This window comes from Watersipora subatra, chromosome 8, assembly GCF_963576615.1.
Source record: "Watersipora subatra chromosome 8, tzWatSuba1.1, whole genome shotgun sequence".
Classification (NCBI taxonomy): domain Eukaryota; kingdom Metazoa; phylum Bryozoa; class Gymnolaemata; order Cheilostomatida; family Watersiporidae; genus Watersipora; species Watersipora subatra.
Window position 1 is genome coordinate 40,241,382 of NC_088715.1, and position 25,758 is coordinate 40,267,139.

A 25,758-nucleotide genomic window follows, 5' to 3' on the forward strand; every position below is an offset into this window, starting at 1 on the left:
TAGACAGTTCATTTATAAATAGTCAGCATGTTCCATACCAATCTATATATATAAGTCTCGGCTATTGTCTTTTTATTAAACTCTGTCTAGGGTCATTATTGTGTCAAATAGTCATTACATTGGTTAAGATACTCACACTTAACTGGCCCATGCTAAGCTTAACACACTTAACATGCTAAGCTGGCCCAAAACATGGGCCAGCTTAACAAGCTGTATATCTAAAGCCACGATTGCAGCATTTGCAAAAAAGTTGCTTCCCACAGGGCTTGAACTCATACCATCCATTTTACATACTGGTGCACTAACCCCTGCACCACTCAGCCGCCTTGTTAAATCAAGATATAATTATGTACATACTGATTACTCATGACGATCTCTCACAGTGCAGGGGACTGCCAAGGGTACTAGTAATTATAATGATTATAATTTTCTGTTAATAATAAATTGCCAGCAATTAATGGAATGAAGATAAGCTTCAACTATAGGCTGAGGGGGCGGGTGGACATTGTGTAGGGAAATTGGGGGTGGTGAGGGGAGAGGGGTTGGGGGTGAGATGGAAAAGGGGGGTCCTAGAATGTATGGATGCTAGAAACTGCTTTATTGCATGATGCAAGGTACAAGGATAAGCGTATCTAAAACAAATCAATAGTACATAAGCTGTGAGCGGTATAACGAAAGCTTGAGATTGGACCATAATATATTGTATAGAGACTATGAGTCTCTCCCAATCATTCATCTTACGTAACAGTGACATTGGTTAGCTACTCACCTACAGCCATTTCCTCTTCTACTTCAACCACCTGTATGAACTTGCCACCATCTACTGAACAGCCATCAGTCAAAGGGATTTGCGCCAAAACTAAAACTAAAAACAAGATATAAGCAGAAAGATTGTTGAGGAGCCCAACACATGTTTAACATATAGTATACTAGCTGTGCCTCCCTGCGGTGCCCGGGTATTAAAATCAGCTTATAAACGATGAGAAGTGATGAGATTTGCCTACCACTTGCTATTAGCCTGGCACACTGCCAATGGAAAATGGTATTAAAAATCAACTTATAAACAATGAGAAGTAATGACAGTTGCTTACCACTTGCTATTGACCTGGCACATTGCCAATGGAAAATTCCAGTAGGCTTGCTAATAAGCACTAGGCTTCTAATGACGGTACGCCATGACGTTTTGTCAGCGTTGTCTAGCTACAGCTATTCTAATAATAGCTATAAATATAAATATATAATAGCTATAAATAAATATATATATAAATATATAATAGCTATATGTAAATATATATATACATATATATGTACTTACATGTATGTACATATATGTACTTAATCTATATATATATATATATATATATATATATATATATATAAATATATATATATATTAAGTACATATAGTAGCATTCATTTATGTATTCATATCCATAGGGTGAACATGTAATGGCCATTATATACATAGGCCATTACACACCTAGGCCATTACACACCTAGGCCATTACATACATAGGCCACTATATACATAGTTTTTAAACTGGAATGATCTCAATACTTTGCTGTGAGCTTAACATTTACAGAGACAAGTTATAGCTAGAATTTCATGATATGGCAATTTAATTGTTTGGTGGCAATTTTTGAAATAGGCGATTTGGAACTCGCAACCGTATAAAAATATATCGCCAATAGCATATGCAATATACTGTGTAATGGCGAGTTATCTCATACTTGACGATTTTCAGAGTGAGCGATGTTGGAACTAAAACACAGGGGTTTCTAGTCATATAACAACATCATTCCAGGGTTTTCCACGCACACGGGCACTCGTGAAATAAATGTTTCTAACTATCACGAGCACAGAAAAATTTCTTTTCAAGTTGAAATATATATATTGCGATATATCGTAAATCGTTCATTTGCAATATGGAATCGACCCATTTGGTGATTTTTACAAAGGATGAAGCTCTAGTTATAGCAGCTACTCTGTTGAGCAGATGCAGCAACAACTATATTGTTTGTCAATACTAAAGAGATAGCAATATTTAGGTGTGATTTTGATAAACCTTGGGAGCAGGTATATTTGAGTTGCATTCTGTTTGTGCAAGAAAAGCAAAGGACAAAACAAGGTCAATGTTTAGCTAGTTAACAGCTGCTTGAATTTCTTGCAACCGAAACGAGATAGGCAAATGTCTATATCAACACTAGAGCATGATGAAATCAAATTCTTTGCATAAATTGGAAGTAATACAAAGCTGGGAGGGCAACTGCAAGCGCCTTGATCGGACGATCTAGCAAAGTCCATTCTTACCAAATCACCATTATTCTTCAGTTGAATAGCTTAATTTTATTTTTACCAGATATAGAGTTACTCTAGATAAAACAGCGACCTACTCTAAATATTGCATTATTGAAGTTATTGTAAATAGTTTTGCATTTTTAAATCTTCCATCGGTAACTTGAATTTGTAGACAGCGAGTCAAACTGGCAGCTAGCAAGCAACTGCAAAGCAAAAGCAAGCAATGTGATTAAACTGGCTTGAACTGAACAGACCGACAGAAGGCATTCTCATCTATCGCTCTCATAGATTGATAATAATTTTAATAGAGAAAGAAATAAACTAAAAAATTAATTATGTTAAATTTACTGAATAATAGGCCTATGTCAAATGTACTCTAAAATTCTGAAATGGTTTCTACAAATTCATGAAAATATTGATTATTGTTTATTAGTAACAAATGGAGTGTGGAGTAAACAAGTTGCAATAACTTATTGTCTGTACTTCATAAAACGCTTCCTGCTGCTTATGCTTACACTAGATCTATTACAATCGCATAATATCACATGCATGCCAATGTCATAGACACACAGACATCAAGACTTGATCACATAATTAACCTGCCCATATAACAGACGGTCAAATCTCAATGAAATGTTAGTCTAATATGCACACTTCACAGCAATGCCTGGCATGCCAACCAAAATGTAACCATCTACCCTAACCATCTACCCTAACCATCTACCCTAACTATCTACCCTAACCACCTACCCTAACCATCTACCCTAGCCATCTACCTTAACCATCTACCCTAACCATCTACCCTAACCATCTACCCTAACCATCTACCCTAATCATCTACCCTAATCATCTACCCTAACCATCTACCCTAGCTATCTACCCTAACCATCTACCCTAACCATCTACCCTAACCATCTACCCTAACCATCTACCCTAACCATCTACCCTAATCATCTACCCTAATCATCTACCCTAACCATCTACCCTAGCTATCTACCCTAACCATCTACCCTAACCATCTACCCTAGCCATCTACCCGAACCATCTACCCGAACCATCTACCCTAACCATCTACCCTAACTATCTACCCGAACCATCTACCCGAACCATCTACCCTAACCATCTACCCTAACTATCTACCCTAACCATCTACCCTAACCATCTACCCAAACCATCTACCCTAACCATCTACCCTAACCATCTACCCTAACTATCTACCCTAACCATCTACCCTAACCATCTACCCTAACCATCTACCCTAACCATCTACCCTAGCTATCTACCCTAACCATCTACCCTAACCATCTACCCTAGCCATCTGCCCGAACCATCTACCCAAACCATCTACCCTAACCATCTACCCTAACCATCTACCTTAACCATCTATCCTAACTATCTACCCTAACCATCTACCCTAACCATCTACCCTAGCCATCTACCCGAACCATCTACCCGAACCATCTACCCTAACCATCTACCCTAACTATCTACCCGAACCATCTACCCGAACCATCTACCCTAACCATCTACCCTAACTATCTACCCTAACCATCTACCCTAACCATCTACCCAAACCATCTACCCTAACCATCTACCCTAACCATCTACCCTAACTATCTACCCTAACCATCTACCCTAACCATCTACCCTAACCATCTACCCTAACCATCTACCCTAGCTATCTACCCTAACCATCTACCCTAACCATCTACTCTAGCCATCTGCCCGAACCATCTACCCGAACCATCTACCCTAACCATCTACCCTAACCATCTACCTTAACCATCTATCCTAACTATCTACCCTAACCGTCTACCCTAACCGTCTACCCTAACCGTCTACCCTAACCGTCTACCCCAACCGTCTACCCCAACCATCTACCCCAACCGTCTACCCTAACCGTCTACCCTAACCGTCTACCCTAACCGTCTACCCTAACCGTCTACCCTAACCGTCTACCCTAATCGTCTACCCTAACCGTCTACCCTAACCGTCTACCCTAACCGTCTACCCTAACCGCCTACCCTAACCGTCTACCCTAACCGTCTACCCTAACCTTCTACCCTAACCTTCTACCCTAACGATCAGACACACAGACAAAGAGTTTAAAACCAGCGAATCAACTAAGTGGCTTTCAATCTCATGCTTGGAGCCGCATAATTGATGAACGAGATGGTTCAGCTTTGACAATGACGCTAATTGCTTGGACATATCGCACATCTAGAGCACGCGTTTAACTCATTGGACAGCAAATAGCCTTTTAGTTGAGGCGTGTTTAGTAATAATAAATGCGCATGGGAACAAGCAGAGTTTAAAGAAAAGTATGCTTAAAAAATCAAAGCTTTTGTAGTTGAATACAATGTGCAAGTTTAATCCGTCAGCTCAATATGCACAAGCGTTAATACGAAGGTAAATATTTGATACCATCACTGCGTTTATTTATTCTGAAATGGCGTCTCTAGGATTGCTCAGAGCAAACCGTTGTCACAGCAAACCTCTGTCTTACTCAAGCTCACAGAGCTGTTCCGCAACAGAAGACCAGGACAGCTGTTCCGCACCAGAAGACCAGGACAGCTGTTCTGGTCTGTTATGGGTGATAATAACTGACAAAACTGCCTTTCAAGCTAAAAAGCGACAGTTCCCATTCTTGTGAATTTTTCATACAGGGCAACTGACAAGGGCTGCAACCAGGAATGTTCCAGAAACATACTGTCTTATTTGGCATGCTCAGTGGCATGACCCATGTTTCTTTTCAGAGCAGGCAGCACTAGTGAAGGTGCTACTACTGCTGCCCTCACTAGTGGCACACAAGCCTATAAAAACTAGAGCTATGAAGACAATAGTCAACTGCATATGTCTGATTGGAATCTTACAGCTTGTTCAAGTCTCTCTAACCTACTGATAATATGGAGACTCCTGTTCAATGTACATACAACTAGCTATATCTATCATGTTATAACATACTGATAGCTAGCTATATCTATCATCCTCTAACATACTGATAGCTAGCAATATCTATCATGTTATAACATACTGATAGCTAGCTATATCTATCATCTAGCATACTGATAGCTAACTATATTTATCATCCTCTGACATATTGATAGCTCGGTATATCTATCATCCTCTAACATACTGATAGCTAGCTATATCTATCATCCTCTAACATACTGATAGCTAGCAATATCTATCATGTTATAACATACTGATAGCTAGCTATATCTATCATCTAGCATACTGATAGCTAACTATATTTATCATCCTCTGACATAGTGATAGCTAACTATATTTATTATGTTGTAACATACTGCTAGCTAGCAATATCTATCATACTCTAACATATTGATAGCTAGCTATATCTATCATGTTATAACATACTAATAGCTAGCTATATATATCATCCTCTAACATACTGATAGCTAACTATATCTATTATGTTGTAACATATACTGCTAGCTAGCAATATCTATCATACTCTAACATACTGATAGCTAGCTATATCTATCATCCTCAGACATAGCAATAGCTAACTATATCTATCATCCCCTAACATACTGATAGCTAGCTATATCTATAATCCTCTTACCTATTGCTGCATTCAATGTATTAGCATATTGCTGGATGGCTATAATAGCTCTCAGTACCTGATTATAAAAACCTACATGTAGATTGAAAATCCTTGAAAAAATGTATTGATTAGTATGATTTCAAATTTGCCTATTCGTACTCACCTGCTATTATCAATAGACATTGGATTATGTACCAGTCAGATAGCATCCTATCACTTTGGCTTCTAACAGGATTGCCAATTGAACCTTTTTGTCTAAAAAAACATTTCATTCACACATCAGCACAAGAGAGCGATCAAATACTTTAGCTGCCACTTTATAAATAGTTCAATTATCAGTAGATCGGCAGCAAGCTAAATATGCTTAATATGGTGTGAACTTAAGTTAGATCAATTCATGCATTCATAAAGTAGCTTGTTGAGAGAATTATGGGAAGCTGATACAGTTCCATTCTGCTCATTTCCCTTTTCAAACTGATCAAGTATAAGTTTAGAAGTTCTGTCGCTGCATTCAGTTGATCTATAGCGAGCCATAGCCATCTTGAGCCATAGCGAGCCATAGCGAGCCATAGCGAGCCATCGCGAGCCATCGCGAGCCATCGCGAGCCATCGCGAGCCATCGCGAGCCATCGCGAGCCATCGCGAGCCATCGCGAGCCATCGCGAGCCATAGCGAGCCATTGTGAACATTTTATGGTTTGATCTGTTGCACATAACTTTATAGAAGTTTTTAAAGATGCTATGCTAACCTATAAGTATTAAAACAGAATGAGAGATATTTTTACACAAAGGTTTGACAAACAGACTGAAACGCGGTCAAGTAATTCAAAATGTAAAAACTTAACATAAATCAGTGTATACATATAAAAGACGAGGCATCAGGCTTTGTATTCAATATTGCTTTACAGCAATTTGAGGCTCACAAGTGAAAGAATCGTGCAAATCCATGAGATCTTCACAAGAACTAGTGCACGTATTCAAGTGTTTACCGCTAGTTTTGCATCTAGCTATCAAACAGCTTATAAACTGTCAACTTTATCATGAATTCAGCAGTCAAATGGAAATAATTTAAATGCGCAATTTGTGAGAGAGTGTGTGGGAACCCAGCGCCGGTCACGAGCTCAAGTATCAGAGAATAGATTGAAATGCAAGTAGCTTGTCTTTTGTTTATAGACAATACGCAACCAAACTGTCATGCTGATGCAGCTCTATAGTGTTCAAGGTATTGAGATACATGACTATACACGAGCTGCACTGAAAGTCATGGAGATAACTGAGCTATATCTGAGCTATTTGTATATAGCTATAAAAAAGAAAACAAATTTAAAAGAGTTTAGGGGATTTAAAAAGAAATGAAGGGTTACAAGCCCTGCTAGGGCTTCTGGATAAAACAAATCTTTAGTCTGCAAATAATAAGCTAATCTTACCAGCTGATCAGCTGAGGGCCTGCCTTGATGACAGCTTACAACCAGCCATACCATTGTTGCCTTGAAAAATGCATAAATGGACTCACCATTCCAATTCATCATTTCTTTTTATTTGACTTACACAGATGTTGGTATTTTCTTTATGGGAGGCATTAACTTTGTAGTTGCAATTGATCTTAATAGGTCAGCGCAGTAGGAGAATAGAATATTACACATATTAGTGTTGCAGAGAGCATTCAAATATATGTATGTATGTGTAAGTTGTAAAACAACAAATCTATTTGCATAGACTTTTAGACCATAGCCCACTAGTCCACTAGACCATAGACAACTAGTCCACTAGACCTTAGACCACTAGTCCACTAGACCATAGACAGCTAGCCCACTAGACCTTAGACAACTAGTCCACTAGACCCTAGACAACTAGACCTTGAACCAGTAGACATTAAAGAGATCTTAGACCTACTGTAGAAATGCTCACTGTTGATGGATCTAAAATGCTAATATTTGCCTAAGGCAAGTAAGCTATTTGGGGGTGGGGGAGAAATTTAAGCGTGCTTCACCGTACAACCACAAATTTATGGTTTGAAAACATTCTACTGCAACTTTGAATCTTTGAAATGAGAGGGTGCTAATTAGTTGACAGCGGGCAACTCCAGTCCATTCAAAGCATGGAGACGCAGTATATGTAAACTATAAGTAGGTTCAAAGACCTGCCAAAGCTTGCTTGTTTGCTGGCAGATCAGCTCTTCGAATGGTGCATACCATCTAAGAGCCCATAAAGGGACTAACACCAGGGAATTGCAAAAAAATCAAATGTCAACAGTAGGCCTGGCTTTGCCTGAAGGTGGTTAGTGTTCATGGCAGGAGCCGATCAGTTGGGAAAGAGTCTGATGCTGCCGTAAGCAAACCAGTAACTAGATATGGCTCGGGTCTTGTGGGAAATGTCTTAATAGGTCATTCAGTTTGCAAACAAATACTTCAAAACAAAACTAAATATGACAAAAATCAATTTTGCATAAATGTAGAATGAGAAGCATTGATTTGAATAGAAAAATGACAGCAAACACCTGCTATCGGTGGTCAATGTGACGACAAGTCCAACTTCCTAATGCTATGCTCTGTTTTGCTTTTGGCTATTCTCTAGCTCTCTAATTTTCCCTTTACTGCTCTCTAACTCACCAACTACTCCCCTCTAATTCACCAACTACTCCCCTCTAACTCACCAACTACTCCCCTCTAATTCACCAACTACTCCCCTCTATTTCACCAACTACTCCCCTCTAACTCACTCACTCTTGCTCTCTGACTCAACCCCTGCTGTTTTCTGACTCAACTACCACTGTTTTCGGGTTCACCAACCAAATATATGATTATAGATGCTTGTAAAATTCCTAGCTTGCTTGGATCAGTGACAAAGTTTCAAATCATTATTTTGCGAAGAAAACTTAGCATGGGTGTCATCGCCTTTATTCCGCTGAGGATAATTTTCATTGGTCAGTCTATATTTTGTCGCTGCGCATTGAGTTGCCTCACTGTGTGCATTCCAATGTCGGATGTCTAATCAATGGCTGTTGATAAGCACTGATTCAGTATATAATCTCAAAGTAAAAAATGTTAGCTTCTATCATAGTATAGACAGGTGCTGACAAGTTATTAATATGTCTTTGAGCTTAAATTGTTCTCTTTTAGCTTACACAAAAATACCTCCAAATAAGTAAACAGCTATGACATCTAGATGCTTCAACTACTAAGTATGTAATGCATGGGAGAGCTAGTTATATGTCTATGTAATGCATGGGAGGGCTAGCAATATGTCTATGTAATGCATAGGAGGGCTAGCAATATGTGTATGTAATGCATAGGAAGACTAGCAATATGTGTATGTAATGCATAGGAAGACTAGCTATATGTCTATGTAATGCATGGAAGGACTAGCAATATGTGTATGTAATGCATGGGAGGGCTAGCAATATGTCTATGTAGTGCATAGGAAGACTAGCAATATGTGTATGTAATGCATGAGAGGACTAGCAATATATGTATGCAATGCATGGGAGGACTAGCAATATGTGTATGTAATGCATGGAAGGACTAGCAATATGTGTATGTAATGCATGGGAAGACTAGCAATATTTGTATGTAATGCATGGAAGAACTAACAATATGTGTATGTAATGCATGGAAAGACTAGCAATATGTGTATGTAATGCATGGGAAGACTAGCAATATTTGTATGTAATGCATGGAAGAACTAACAATATGTATATGTAATCCATGGGAAGACTAGCAACATGTGTATGTAATGCATGGGAGGACTAGCAATATGTGTATGTAATGCATGGGAGGACTAGCAATATGTGTATGTAATCCATGGGAAGACTAGCAGTATGTGTATGTAATGCATGGGAGGACTAGCAACATGTGTATGTAATGCATGGGAGGACTAGCAATATGTGTATGTAATGCATGGGAAGACTAGCAGTATGTGTATGTAATGCATGGGAGGACTAGCAATATGTGTACGTAATGCATGGGAGGACTAGCTATAAGTGATTGAGGGTCACCTTCTAGATTGAATTTGAAGAGCGTCATCTACATGTAGTTCAGTACGCTAGCTTAGAAGAGGTCCTCAGCGATATATTGCATGATAAACACTGTTACACATGCTGTTGACCGTGAGCAAACAGAAAGACAGGCAAGGCTTTGTATACCCTGACAGTGACAGCTGGACCCTTTATTGTCATGTAATTGTTTTCCATGAATGAACGAAATTATCTGTTTTTATTACAATAACAGAGTTTACATTTCATTGCTTGTGAGCAAATTAAATGAAAACAGGTGGTTAGTTATTAATTTTTAATGGCGAGTAGGTGGCAAAGAAGACCGTTTTACGAAATACAGAGAATTCAGGCGAATGACCATATCAAAAATTAAAAGTGAGGATTATACCTTCACATCAAGAATATGCAAATAACACTCAAAACTTTTGCTTGTAAGGTGCACTGATTGGTGCGTTGGAGGTAGACACCTGCCATCCCTGCCATTTATCTGCATAATCACCTACATGAAGTGTCACATCACTAGACATAGATGTTTAAAGCTGATAACCGCTTGTACTAGGCGCAAAAGCAATGGCTTGAATCGCAGTGCATCCATTTTCCCCTTCGCTGGCAGGCTGAGGACAGGGACTGGAATTCCACTGACATAACGTCAACACGCAACGTGTGCTTGTAATGCCCTACCAGATGAGTGAGACAAGGGGAAGAGGGAATTATTAACGGAAATCAAATTACGACTTCAAATCATGGGTGTCTTTGAAGAAATTATGTAGATTAGATTTGTAAAGATTTAATTGCTGCAACTCTTGTCAAATGTCTGATCTGTCGATGCTTGATGTACGGCATCCGCTTTGATATGTCAGAACGGAGTCATTTCATAATTGTGCTTTTATGGTTGATTTAACAATGCAGCAGTTACTTCAAAAACGGCCTACAAGCTAGAATAAAACTTTGAATTAAAAATGACTAAGATTAGGCATTTCTCACACTAGATTTTACACTATCAATGTTTTTATATCTTTTTCCTGTTTTTACCAATAATCTCATTAGGGTCATCCGACCTTCAACTAAAACAACAAAGCTAGCGTATGAAAGGCAGCATGAAATGCCTGGATGTGTTACAAGATATTAAGCAAATTGTGAGGGGAGTGAATTGATGTAGTTATTGACTCGATGAAGATGAATGTGTGTTTACCATCTCGATATCGTATCTGCTTCGAAAGCAGCGCTTACTTTTCTGATAAACTGCCGGTGACTTTGCCGGTTTACATTAATGCTATTTGTTTGCTCAGTATATCTTGCTATCCTGATATGAGAGAATCTATTGGTTTAATACGGCTGAGATTGACCGAGCATATAGGCAGTCCAGTAGCTCATTAGCCATTATCACCTTTCAACGTTATTCCTTATGCCTCAGTGACATGAATATACATCTATACCCTATGAGTATACATTTATACCTTATGAGTATACATACATACCTTATGAATATACATCTATACCCTATGAGTATTCATCCATGTCATATGAGTATACATCTATGCTTTATGAATATACATCTATATCCTATGAGTATACATCTATGCTTTATGAATATACATCTATACCCTATGAGTATACATTTATACCCTGTGAGTATACATCTATACCTTATGAGTATACATCCACATGTATATACAGATTGCATCTATATATACGCTTCTAAGCAGCTATGCGTGTATGAAGGTTGACTATCTTAATGCATGAACTTTTTGCAAACAAACATCGTCCATCTGTTAAGCTGCCTCAAGTTAGAAAGCTTTTCTTAATACAACAAAATGTAGAAGTACATAAGTTGTAGTGAGCTAAACTCTAAACTTATACATAACAATGTCTCTATACAAGCTGTTTGATTTGCTATTTACTTATATTCCATCTGTGTGTTTGATAGAAACCCAGTTCAACCAAGTACCTCTAAGCAATATTAATCGTATTACATGTTATTCTACAGTTATCCTTTGTTAACGCAGTCATTTGTTTTCCTTGCTAGGTGGTGTTTTATAGATCCTTAAAAAGAGACAGATTTGAGCGTATCTAGTGTCAAAAGGTACTGATAAGGGCCTACTTGTCTCATACGTATCAGGCGTGTAGGTATGACTCACATCAGACTGAATATCAGACCAAGTAATGCTATAAATATTTTAGACTTTAAAGTTAAAAAGTTTATTGGTTCAGCTCAAACATGCTTCTCCTTTTTATTTGTAGCCAGATGGTTTTTTTTTGCAATAACCGATGAGGTCATATCCCCTGTTTGACATCAGTTGTGTCCCCCCTTCGGGATCAAATCCGAACGTTATTATCTGAAATCACAAGCTGTAGACACTTAGACCACTGCAGTTCAACTCTTAGTGCGAACCTATTTTATTATGCTTAAGTTCAGATACAAATAGTTAGATTTATTCAAGATGAGTTTAAATCACAACGATTTTTAAAGTTGAAATATTGTCTAATTGAGAGAGACTAAGTTGAACATTAGAGTGGTCATTAGAGTGGTCATTAGACACGCTGTATAAGCTGCAAAGAACATCTGAGCTTCTAATAATCGAGCATTCACATCAGACGAGCGGGTAAAAAAAACACTAAACATTTCTCATGCGCAATGAATTGTTTTTAGTTTAGCTGCAGGTTTGCTGTAAAAAACTATGTGAAATTGACAGCTAATGCTTTTATCGTGAACGATAAAGATGCAAACTCTATATATATGCATGAACATATATACTCATGCTACTGACAGTACTGTTTTGGTTATTAAAGCCAAAGTAGAGCAGCTCAAAGCTGGCAAGGGAGATTACTCTCATTGCCAATGAAAATGGACTTCCTGTCATGAAGCAACTAAGTTGCCTCAGAGAACTTTATGAAAGTCAATAATTATATTTACATTAGAGTGCTCAAATTACAAAAGTGATATATATATATATATAAACTGTTTATAATATATATATACATAAGATATATTATATATGTACATATGTATATAGTATATATGTACATATATATGTATGTATAAGTAAGTAAGTATATATATTTAATGTACATATATATGTATATATATATATATAATATACTATATATACGTATAAGATAGACATATATACATGTATATATTAATTATATATATTAAATACTATTACATTATATTATAATTATGTACTATTATATACTGATATATGTAATATCATACACATACCCTCTATAGGCTACATACTCTATATATATTATCCCACACATATCATCTATAGACTGCATACTATATATACAATATCCTACACATGTCCTCTATAGACTACGTTCTATATATATAATATCCTACGCATAGCCTTTATAATAGACTATATACTATATATAATATCCTACACATATCCTCTATAGACTACATACTACATGTATAATATCTTACACATATCCTTTATAGACTATATACTATATATATATAATATTCCACACATATCCTCTATAGACTACATTCTATATATATAATATCTTACACATTTTCTCTAGACTACATACTACATGTATAATATCCTACACATAACCTCCATAGACTACATACTATATATAATATCATACACATAACCTTCATCGACTACATACTATATATAATATCATACACATAACCTCCATAGACTACATACTATATATAATATCATACACATAACCTTCATAGACTACATACTATATATAATATCATACACATAACCTCCATAGACTACATACTATATATAATATCATACACATAACCTCCATAGACTACATACTATATATAATATCATACACATAACCTCCATAGACTGCATACTATATATAATATCATGCACATAACCTCCATAGACTGCATACTATATATAATATCATACACATAACCTCCATAGACTGCATACTATATATAATATCATACACATAACCTCCATAGACTACATACTATATATAATATCATACACATAACCTCCATAGACTACTTACTATATATAATATCATACACATAACCTCCATAGACTACATACTATATATAATATCATACACATAACCTCCATAGACTGCATACTATATATAATATCATACACATAACCTCCATAGACTACTTACTATATATAATATCATACACATAACCTCCATAGACTACTTACTATATGCTACCGATGAATAGAAAGAGCTCATCTTACCTGAGAAATGATTAATCCTTCCAAGCAGTTGGGTAACACTGTGTCAGGCAGTATGGGTAACACACTGTCAGGCAGTATGGGTAATGCTCAGAGAGGCTAAATGACCTTTCTATAAAATATACACAGAGACTGCCTCCTTAACAGCTTTATTGCTAGCGCCCTCAGTCCAATAGTATCACGGACAGAGGCGGGGGCGGGGCAAAGGCGGGGCTTGCAAAAAGTTTGCATTATTTATCAAATTCATAATACATGAAAAGGCCACACCTTACCGAGGTATTTATAGTGGATATAGGCAAGAATAATAGCAATTGTATTTATGTAAATATTAATAATCTTACTAGTAATGTGAGTAATAATGATAATAAAGGTAATGATGTAAGTACCAATAATAATAATATAAATATTACGAATGTTCGGATTATAGCAAAGACAAAAACAAAAGATACAACAAACTATTGAAGGCACTAATAAAGGACAACAACAAAAAGGAGTACAGCAATGAGATCAAGAGACAAAACAAGAAAGATTAATTTGAAAAGGCTCTGCATGGACAATACCAGAAGCAGATAAGGAATTACAGAAGATCAAATTGTTACAAAGAGACAAAATGTGGATTTATAAAATAAGAAGCCGAGCGACTGATAACTGCAGCACAGGAACAAGCGTTACCTATGAGAAAACCAAGCAGGAACACCAAAATTTAGGATGTGTAATAATAGAGACAAAACTATATTTCACCTGCTGAGTGTGGAAAACTTGTTCAGTTTGAATACAAGAACAGGCATGATAAAGTTGCGCAGCTTGTACATTGGAACTTATCTTTGTGTGTATGAGCTACCACATACATGTACAAAGAACTGGTATGACTATGTAGTATAAAAACTTGTAGAGAACAAAGCAAAAGTAACATGGGATTTCACCTTAGAAACAGATCATATTATGGAGGCAAAGAGACAGAGACATATTGGTACTAGATGAACAACTCGATCGTGTGAGGTGAGAGTGGTAGATATTGTCTGGTGATGGGAGAGAGTGGTAGATATTGTCTGGTGATGGGAGAGAGTGGTAGATATTGTCTGGTGATGGGAGAGAGTGGTAGATATTGTCTGGTGATGGGAGATAGTGGTAGATATTGTCTGGCGATGGGAGAGAGTGGTAGATATTGTCTGGCAATGGGAGAGAGTGGTAGATATTGTCTGGCGATGGGAGAGAGTGGTAGATACTGTCTGGTGATGAGAGAGTGGTAGATATTGTTTGGTGATGAGAGAGTGGTAGATATTGTCTGGTGATGAGAGAGTGGTAGATATTGTCTGGTGATGGGAGAGTGGTAGATATTGTCTGGTGATGGGAGAGTGGTAGATATTGTCTGGTGATGGGAGAGTGGTAGATATTGTCTGGTGATGGGAGAGTGGTAGATATTGTCTGGTGATGGGAGAGTGGTAGATATTGTCTGGTGATGGGAGACTGAAAGAAAAAAGAAAAAGATAAAAAAGATAAATAGCTAATGTAGGAACTGGCTAGAGAAATAGAAAAACTGTAGAAGATGTCAGTGAGTGTGCTACCTGTTATGGTTGGAGCATTCAGGGCTGTGGCAAATTTAAATGAGAAGTTAGGTAAAATCGACATGAGAATGAAGGAGATAGACAGAAAGCAGTTTTATGCTGTTGGAATCTGTGAGGCTACTACGGGAAGTACTGAATATCTGATAAAAGGGAACCTTACTGGATACCAGTATACTACCCGACAAAGAGCTGAGAAAAATCGATTAGCAACAATAATGAAAATAATAATAATCTGGAAGAGGAGCTAATCACACTGAATTTTGAGAAGAAGGAAATCCCAAAAGTGCAATTAACAATGATAACAATAGTAATATAGGTAATAATAATAAGAGAAGTAATATAAGGAATAATATACATAATAAAGATAACAGTAGTAATATTATTAATAGTAACAATAATAGCAGTAATATAAGTAATTAGGATAGTAATAGTAATAACAGCCATATAGGTAGAAATAAAAATAAGAATAGTAATATAATAGTAATAATAATAATTAAAAATAATAGTATAGGCAATAATAAACATTATTGTAAAACCAAATTCAGTTATCATCAGAAACAACTCATTGCATCTTCTCATTGTTTGGTAAATATTCAGTTTTCCCAAAATGCTAACGTGTTGAACGTGTTTGCCTGCTCTCAAAGAGTATTTAACTCCATAATAAAGAGCAATAAGGGCTTGTATTTATTTACTAGTGATTCATAGGATATTCATAAACTGCTTTACGTAGGTCTTGTTTAGAAATGTTAAGTAATTCTTTGAATGCTTATTATCAAAAGCATTAGGAATTGTTTTCTCCTATTCTAAACTGTTTGAAAAAAGCAGAAAACTCTTTGAAAACCACAGTTAGGTGTTATCAAGTTTTGCCAGATCATTGTAAAGGCTCACACAAGCTCAAAGTTATAAAACTTGGAATTTTAGTATTCTTCCAAAACTTACATTTGTAGTATTTTAAAGAGGACCTGCTGTCTGAATCTGCTGACTGACTCAGAAAGAAATTTTTGATTCAGATATAAAGGGAAGGCCTTTAATGACAATAGCTGTTTTGGCAAAAGTTGATTTCAAGGATGGTCTGGTGGTATAATAACTACACAGTGATGCTGAAGGTCTGGTAGTATAAAGACTATACAGTGATGCTGAAGGTCTGGTAGTATAAAGACTATACAATGATGCTGAAGGTCTGGTAGTATAAAGACTACACAGTGAAGCTGAAGGTCTGGTAGTATAAAGACTATACAGTGATGCTGAAGGTCTGGTAGTATAAAGACTACACAGTGAAGCTGAAGGTCTGGTAGTATAAAGACTATACAGTGATGCTGAAGGTCTGGTAGTAAAAAGACTATACAGTGATGCTGAAGGTCTGGTAGTATAAAGACTATACAGTGATGCTGAAGGTCTGGTAGTATAAAGCCTACACGGTGAAGCTGAAGGTCTGGTAGTATAAAGACTATACAGTGATGCTGAAGGTCTGGTAGTATAAAGACTATACAGTGATGCTGAAGGTCTGGTAGTATAAAGCCTACACAGTGAAGCTGAAGGTCTGGTAGTATAAAGACTATACAGTGATGCTGATGGTCTGGTAGTATAAAGACTGCTCTGTATTTTTGAGACTTTCCGCCCATTAGTATTACAAAGTACACTGATTGTCAAGACCGTCCACTTGTTAGTAAGCGTTGGTAAAATGACCTGGTATGTTTGATTTTGCCCAGGTTTTTTTCTGGTTGAAGTTATTTAGCTGTATTTTATGAGTGTATCTACATGTGTTTGTTGTCGAACTTTCACTGTTGGTGACACAGCTTGTAATTTTGTTGTGTCTCTGTTTTACCTTGAACCTATTAGCGCTAGTGGTAGCTACCTCATTTGATATATGGGTGCTGATTTTAAATTGAGACAAGTGAGCGTGGTGAATCAGAGTGTTTGTATAAGATAGATATTGTAAATTTTAAAAATCATAAACAAAAAATAAGGATTTGTATGTATAAGTTTCTTGATAATAAATGATCAATAAATACACGAAAATTTGATGTTGGATTAAATAAAACTGACAAAGTATATTATATGCAGTTAATCCTATGTATTGTCTGCAGGATTAACTGCTGGTTGATTTGCAAAAATTGAAAGAAGTCTAATCATCTTAACAGGTTTCGTCTGCAGGACAAGTCACTGTAACAGAAACAAACAATATTACATAGTTATAACTAGCTATGAGGAAACAAGAAAGAACGCAAAGGCAATATTGAATTTGATGATAATAGCTTGAGAGATGCCTTGATCAGACCAGAATTACCACCCAGATAGTTGACATACTATTCTGATAATTGGTTGTAGAAGTCTGCACTAGCATGTTATACTAAAACGATAAACAGCAGCAGAAATTTATACTATCATGTTGTGCTAAACTGAAAACTAGTAGCAGAAGTCTATACTAGCATGTTATACTGTACAGATAATTTGTAGTAGAAGTCTATACTAGCATGTTATACTGTACAGATAACTAGTAGTAGAAGTCTATACTAGCATGTTATACTGTACAGATAACTAGTAGCAGAAGTCTATACTAGCATGTTATACTGTACAGATAACTAGTAGTAGAAGTCTATACTAGCGTGTTATACTGTACAGATAACTAGTAGCAGAAGTCTATACTAGCATGTTATACTGTACAGATAAATAGTAGCAGAAGTTTATACTATCATGTTATACTGTGCAGATAACTAGTAGTAGAAGTCTATACTAGCATGTTATACTGTACAGATAACTAGTAGTAGAAATCTGTACAAGCATGTTATACTGTACAGATAACTAGTAGTAGAAGTCTATACAAGCATGTTATACTGTGCAGATAACTAGTAGTAGAAGTTTATACTAGCATTTTATACTGTACAGATAACAAACATCACTGCCTTAGATAAACCTGAGCATCCCTTCAAACAGTTTACTTTTGAATTGACTGACAGTGACAACATACAACATGAGTTGATTGACAGTGACAACATACAACATGAATTGATTGACAGTGACAACATACAACATGAATTGATTGACAGTGCCAACATACAACATGAATTGATTGACAGTGACAACATACAACATGAAATGATTGACAGTGACAACATACAACATGAATTGATTGACAGTGACAACATACAACATGAATTGATTGACAGTGACAACATACAACATGAATTGATTGACAGTGACAACATACAACATGAATTGATTGACAGTGACAACATACAACATGAATTGATTGACAGTGACAACATACAACTAAAGCTAGTCAGGGACAGTGACAACATGCAACATGAATTGATTGACAGTGACAACATACAACATGAATTGATTGACAGTGACAACATACAACATGAATTGATTGACAGTGACAACATACAACATGAATTGATTGACAGTGACAACATACAACATGAATTGATTGACAGTGACAACATACAACTAAAGCTAGTCAGGGACAGTGACAACATACAACTAAAGCTAGTCAGGGACAGTGCAATATCATCAAGTATGAACGTGGCTAAAGTATTATCGATCTTTAAAAACGAATGTTTCAAAACTTCAACCCTAAATGCTCGTAAAATATTCGTTGGAATATTTCTTGACTTTTCAAAAGCATTTGACACTATTAACCATGATATATTATTGCACAGACTCAAAGACATGAATGTTTCCAATACCTCTATCAGGTGGATTAAACATTACCTAACTGACAGCTGCTAACAAGTTTTTTCAACTAACATGCTGTCATCTCTTTTTAAAATAACTTGCAGGGTTCCCCAAGGCTCCATCTTATGCGCTACTGCATTTCTATTATACATTAATCACTTATTTCATTACACAAAATCATTTAACACCATTCTGCTCGCTTATGACACAAACTTGTTCTTTGTTCCATAATAAATAATGGATTAAGCATTGTCAAAACTTGGTGCTGATGACACAAACTTGTTCTTTGAAACTGAATATCCTGATAAAGACATTTCTATAATAAATAACGGGTCAAGCATTGTTAATTAATTGTCTTATAAACAGTAAACTGGTTTCCTGTTTAGTAGTTTGGAAAAACATGCCAAAGATTTATCTTAGCAAAACTTTTGTTATACAAAATAAATTAAAGAATTATTTACAGAAAACCTGCTCCTTATCATGCAACCTCGTTCTTCAAAAAAAGTAAAGTTTTCAATATACAGCAGCTTTTCCAACAGCGTCTGTGTCCTTTGACTTGTACAGCGTATTACTTTCACCTTGAATCTCAACCTGCACTATACTACCTTACTCGACAGTCTAAACTCTTTTTACCTATGCCTGCCACCATGTCAACTTGCGGCCAGAGACAGATCTCATACTAGATGTCTGAGGCCTGGGCCAGCCTTCCTGTTTATCTTTGAGAAATAAGATGTAATGCTAAATGTTTCCATTGGCACTGGAACCATATCTGCTGGATAATCAGGGATAGCCTATCATAGGGCTTGCTGGTTGCTTTCTGGCTTTTAGGCCCAGTGCCTTGATGAGCCATGCTACTGTACATTAGGGTCTGCACCAGTGCCTTGATGAGCCATGCTATTGTACATTAGGGTCTGCACCAGTGCCTTGATGAGCCATGCTATTGTACATTAAGGTCTGCACCAGTGCCTTGATGAGCTATGTTATTGTACATTAGGGTCTGCACCAGTGCCTTGATGAGCCATGCTATTGTACATTAAGGTCTGCACCAGTGCCTTGATGAGCCATGCTATTGTACATTAGGGTCTGCACCAGCGCCTTGATGAGCTATGCTACTGTACATCGGGGTCTGCACCAGTGCCTTGGTGAGCTATGCTATTGTACATTAGGGTCTGCACCAGTGCCTTGATGGACCATGCTACTGTACATTAGGGTCTGTATCTCTACTTTCATGGCTAATAATTGATAGAATATTTACATATGTTTTTTTTCATTATGAAATAATGCGCGATATTTTTAATTGTCGGGCAACTTTATCGCAGACTGTTGAACATCGCTGTCACAACTTTGTCACAGAGCGCTGAACATCGCTGTCACAAAAGAATATAGAAAATTAGACCAAATAGTATAAAGATATCACTGAATAGTGTTCATGGTTGTTGCCTAGCAAATCTGAATTGAAGCAGAACAAGTAAGCAATGTATCTATGGAAATTTATCAACAGGCTAAAAGAATTATGGAAGTTGCCTTGCAGCTATCAACCAGAAAAATGCAAAGACTTAATGATTCTATGTAAACTGAAGGCCATACCACATTGGTTTCCAACTTTGGTAGAAGTTGGTGGGCAGCTTAGAGAAAGGATGGGAGTAGCTGGTAGACCATTAACATCCAGCAGCGGTTCAAGAATTGTAAAACTACAACAAAGTGTTAAAGAAAAGTGCAACTCTGTTTCTGGTTTAGGGAAAGCTTTGAAAAAAAGATCACTGTCTTGGGGCTAGAGAAGGTCAAGGATAAATAAGGCTAAACCTACTTACGGTGGAATGAATAACGCCATGAAAGGCTGGCTCTTAAACTTTTCCTGATGAGCCTTAATCTTTTTTCTGAATTCGGTGATGAGCACGTCAAGATCTCCCGCTTTTGTGTAGTCTTCATCCGTGATAAGCGTCAAAGTGAATGTGTTGTTTTGACAGTCAACTTTAGGGCCATTCAGAAGAGCGCACGTCTATGATGTAACAAGCTAATGTTATTATAAGTTGACAATATTTTACATTTTGTTTGCTTTTACTTTTTGTTGTAAGTTTAAGACTTTCTATGAAGGCATATCTATTGTCAGCGATCTCTTTAACTAATGCATTTAGCCTTGATGCTCCATTACGTCAGCAATGAATGAGAGCACTTTGATGATGACTGGCTTTAATAGAGCCTCTCAAGAAGTAGTGTTCATGTCACACATCATACTCACCTGGCATTTTACAAGCTCATTCAACTGCATGACTTATAGTTTTAACACGTGTCTGTTACCTTTGCAATTTTAAGCAAGAACAGCTCCAGCCACTTACCTTGCCAGTAAAACAGAATACTGCAGTGTTCGATTCAAATGTACTCCGTGCAATAGTTTTGATTTGTTGAAGTGCAGCGTCAATGTTTTTAGGACAGTCACCTATGTAGGTAGAAATGTACTCAACGGTGGCTGATGTCGGCTCTGCCACAGCTACAATGTAACACACATTTCTCCATGAGTTGAACCTAAGCAAAGAGGATACATTATTGGCCAGAAGCAAGGTGAGGCAGCGTGCTACACAAATTTAAACTTGGACACTTTTACATTCTGGTAAAAGTAGAGAGAACTAAAGACAGGAGAGCAACCTACGATAACATTTGGGAAGAGAATCCGAAGGGCTCCAAGTACCATCATCTCGACAGTGATACTTTCTTGCAACAGGTTGAGCGTAGAAAGCATAGCTTTTGTTACAACCGGGCTCACAAATATACAACCGGGCTCACTCCAGCATGCCAGTTATTGCAGCCGTGGTATCCATGGGTTGGAGGAATTAATGCAGGACAGTCAGTAACTAAACAGAAGAATGTCTCGTAGTTAAACCCCCCGATTTGCTTGTTAAGAGAAAGCACTACTTGGTTGCTAGCAAGCAAGCAACGCCAAAATACTGAAATCGTTCAATAACAACAATGCACTGTAAATAAGTGAAAGAAGGTGAGCAAAAATATTTGTAACAGTTCATAATGAAAAAAAATTTTTAAATGTTTCGGTGAAAATGTCACTTATATATGATCTCAATTTTTGTCGCTAACGTGCTCAAGATCGAGTATTGTAAAGCCTTAAAAGTTGCATTTTAGTGTAAAATTGCAGTACAAAAGTTTGTAGGAGCCAGATTGAGGTTCAACACATACCTGAATTGCAAAGTGTAGAATAGGTGGTCGTTGCGTAAATCTGAATTGTAAGATGTAAATTAGGTGAGGGAAACTAGTCTGACAACTGAGTAGTTGTCAGACTTACTAAAAAACCACACATCCTACAATTTACAACTCAGACTTACTAAACAAACCATTTATTCCACACTTTACGTGTTGACTAACTACAGTCAACACGATGCTGTTGTACCTTATCATGTTTTTGTTGGCTGTATATTATGGTACACACTAGAATGCCATATTTAATGTTCTCCAATTGAACATACTGTATGGTGTTATGCAAAGGTATATGTATTTTGTAATTTATTCTTCAATAGTATAGAATGTGTAAACATGTGTATGAATATGCAATGATAAATACAAGTTACATAATATATATGATATTTTAAATATAATAATAATTACAACATTGTTATGTTAGTTGTAGGAACAAATTTTTCCAATAATAAACATGGTGTGTTTTAAGAACTTGGTAAGTGTTAGTTAAGTAGTGGTCATTCCTTGGACTGTACATAGTAAGTCATTCCTTCATTTTTAACTTGTCAACTTTAACTAGTCACCATGCCAGCTAACGCTAAACATCATACGAGTTGTAGCTAGTTGCCATAGAAGCCATATAAGGTCGAGGCTTACCAGTGATGTTCACGTAGAATGAACAGGATACATGATTGCCACTTTCATCTTTGGCGATATAGTTAACAGTTGTCAAACCTGAGTTAACAAACTCTGGTGGTTCATCGCTAGTCAAAGAAACTTTTCCAGAGTTATCTGAGGCTGTTACCTGCGTGGTGTTGGCAAACGTAAAACCATGAAAAATTTACACTGGGTGAAAGCTATAGACTTGAAATTGGCCGATTTCGCAACTGGTTGTATAATATACCAACAGAACAAAATTGACCAGACTTTTAATAAACAGTATAAAGACTGTAACAGACGTACGTAAGAACAAGTCATGTGATAGACGTACATAAGAACAAGTCATGTGATAGACTTACATAAGAACAAGTCATGTGATAGACATACATAAGAACAGGTTTTGTGATAGACCTACATAAGAACAAGTCATGTGATAGACTTACATAAGAACAAGTCATGTGATAGACGTACATAAGAACAAGTTGTTGTATGGTAGTTGTTGTATTGTATTATCACAATAAGTCTTGTATCACAGAAAACACAGCTAACAGGTAAAAAGCACATAAAGGAACTGACTTAGTTAGTGAGCCCATAGCTATGGGTCATTAGACAATTATGAGATTATAGCACAGCTAAAAGAAAGCATGACTGCACAGCTAATATGTAACACATCTCCCTCACTATTCTGAGTTTATGGTTAGTCTTGACCTTGCTAGAACTTAGAACTGTCAAAGTAATCAGGTCGTCTTCTATTACGAGTAGGATATCTGGGACTTTGTACTAGCCGCTCATCAGGTACAGATTGGGCAGGTTGGATGTTAAGATCATTTGAAGCTGTGACGATATTGTCATTGGTCGATGTATCATTAACTTGAAGTCTAGCTTGTAGTTGATTGGCATGTCGTCTCCATACACCACGGTCTGTTCGCACAGCATACAGTATGCTACCCAGCTTGTTAATTATCGTTCCAGGTATCCATTTGGGTCCAGAGCTATAGTTCCTTGCATAAACCGAAGAGTCTACTTCATACCGTAATGATTGAGAAGATGCTTGACCTGGTGAAAGAGTTTTCTTGTTCTGAATTGGTTTTAGCAAGGTCAGAGTATTTCTCGGCTGTCGTCCATGTAGAACTTCAGCAGGTGATTTCCAGTTTAAAGAGGGATGAGGCAAACATCTGTATGTGGTTAAAAACAGTTGTAGGGCAGTCTTCACTTTTTCCCCTCCTGCACAATTCTTCTCTACAGATCGCTTAAGAGTCTGGACAAATCTCTCCGCTTCTCCATTCGATGCAGGATGGAATGCGGGTGATGTTATATGTTTAATGCCATGCATGATGCAAAACTGGTCAAATTCTTTTGACACAAATTGTGGGCCGTTATCCGTAACAATAGTCTGAGGAAGACCTTCATGTACAAAGATCTGTCGTAGCACGTCAATTGTGTCCTTAGAAGTAGTTTTTCCTACATCTAGCATAGCAACGTACGGATATCGGGAATCTGCATCCATACAAACCAACCACATCTGGCCTTTGAAAGGTCCTGCATAATCCAAATGAATTCGTTCCCATGGTAGTTGAGTGGACGGCCAACTTTGGTAAGTCTTGGCTGGGTCATTAGCACAGATTCGGCAAGGTTCACAAGCTTTGATTAGCTGTTCTATGTCTGCACTGATGCTAGGCCACCATGCGTATCGACGAGCAAGCTGTTTTACTCTTTCTACACCCCAATGTGATGTATGCAGCAAGTCTAACACTTTACTCCTCAGAGCCTGTGGAATGACAACTCTGGTAGTGTCATCACGTTGCAAAAGCACAGCCTCCCCATGAACAAAAAGAGACTCCCTCATATTCCAATATGGCCGCAAATGTTCATAGCTAGCTGTAAGCTTATTGGGCCAAAGGCCATTTAGTATCCACTCTTTCCCTATCTGTAGTGACGTGTCTTTCATGGTTTCTTGTTTAACAGCCTCATCGTCAAGGGGACCATGATCAAGCTCTTCTTGTATAGTGTGTGAGACCTCAATGCTCTCCTTCTCTTTATCATGGTCAAACTTCGGGTCTGCCCCTATAGGTAACCTGGACAAGCCATCTGCATTGCCGTGCTGTGCTGTAGGTTTGTACCTGATGTCATACTGATAAGCCATCAGTGTGAGGGCCCATCTCTGCAGTCGCTGAGCTGTTAAAACGGGGATATTCTTTTCTGGTAAAAACATGGCAACCAGGGGTTTATGATCAGTAATGAGTGTAAAACGTCTCCTGTATAGATACTGTCTAAACTTAGTCACTCCATAGATGATAGAAAGCGCTTCTTTCTCTATCTGTGAGTAATTCTTTTGGTGCACGCTCAATGTCTTTGATGCATGTGCTAGTGGTCTTTCAGCTCCATTTTCCTCTTGTAGGAGTACTGCCCCCAATTCCATAGTTAGATGCGTCTGTTGCTAGAACCAGCGGTTTACTCTGGTCAAAATGGGTAAGTTTGGTAGCCTTGATGACACTTTCTTTAAGAACATGCAAGGCCTTGTCACACTCGTCAGTCCATTCAAACTCGACATTTTCACGAAGAAATTTGTAGAGGGGGGCTGCTTTGCTAGACAGGTCAGCCATGTGTGAGCCATAGTTG

At 37.3% G+C, this 25,758-nt stretch overlaps 1 protein-coding gene and 1 long non-coding RNA gene across 2 annotated transcripts in view; both read right to left on the reverse strand.

The window, feature by feature from the left end:
- The window catches only part of LOC137402552 (protocadherin-19-like), a 39,189-nt gene extending 25,091 nt beyond the window's left edge, over nucleotides 1–14,098 (reverse strand). Inside the window, exons 1-3 of the mRNA XM_068089055.1 lie at nucleotides 14,054–14,098; nucleotides 6,031–6,122; nucleotides 770–865 (exon numbers count right to left, since the gene is read on the reverse strand). Of these exons, the coding sequence (XP_067945156.1) occupies nucleotides 770–865; nucleotides 6,031–6,076 (142 nt within the window). The 5' untranslated portion in view covers nucleotides 6,077–6,122; nucleotides 14,054–14,098. The remainder of the gene's footprint in view (nucleotides 1–769; nucleotides 866–6,030; nucleotides 6,123–14,053) is intronic.
- Nucleotides 14,099–17,616: 3,518 nt separating this feature from the next.
- Nucleotides 17,617–21,220, reverse strand: LOC137402149 (uncharacterized). Its single transcript, XR_010979476.1, has 3 exons — nucleotides 21,108–21,220; nucleotides 20,884–20,987; nucleotides 17,617–17,778 (listed from the first exon to the last, which is right to left on the reverse strand). It is a non-coding gene; the product is annotated as an uncharacterized lncRNA (long non-coding RNA).
- Nucleotides 21,221–25,758: the final 4,538 nt, after the last annotated feature.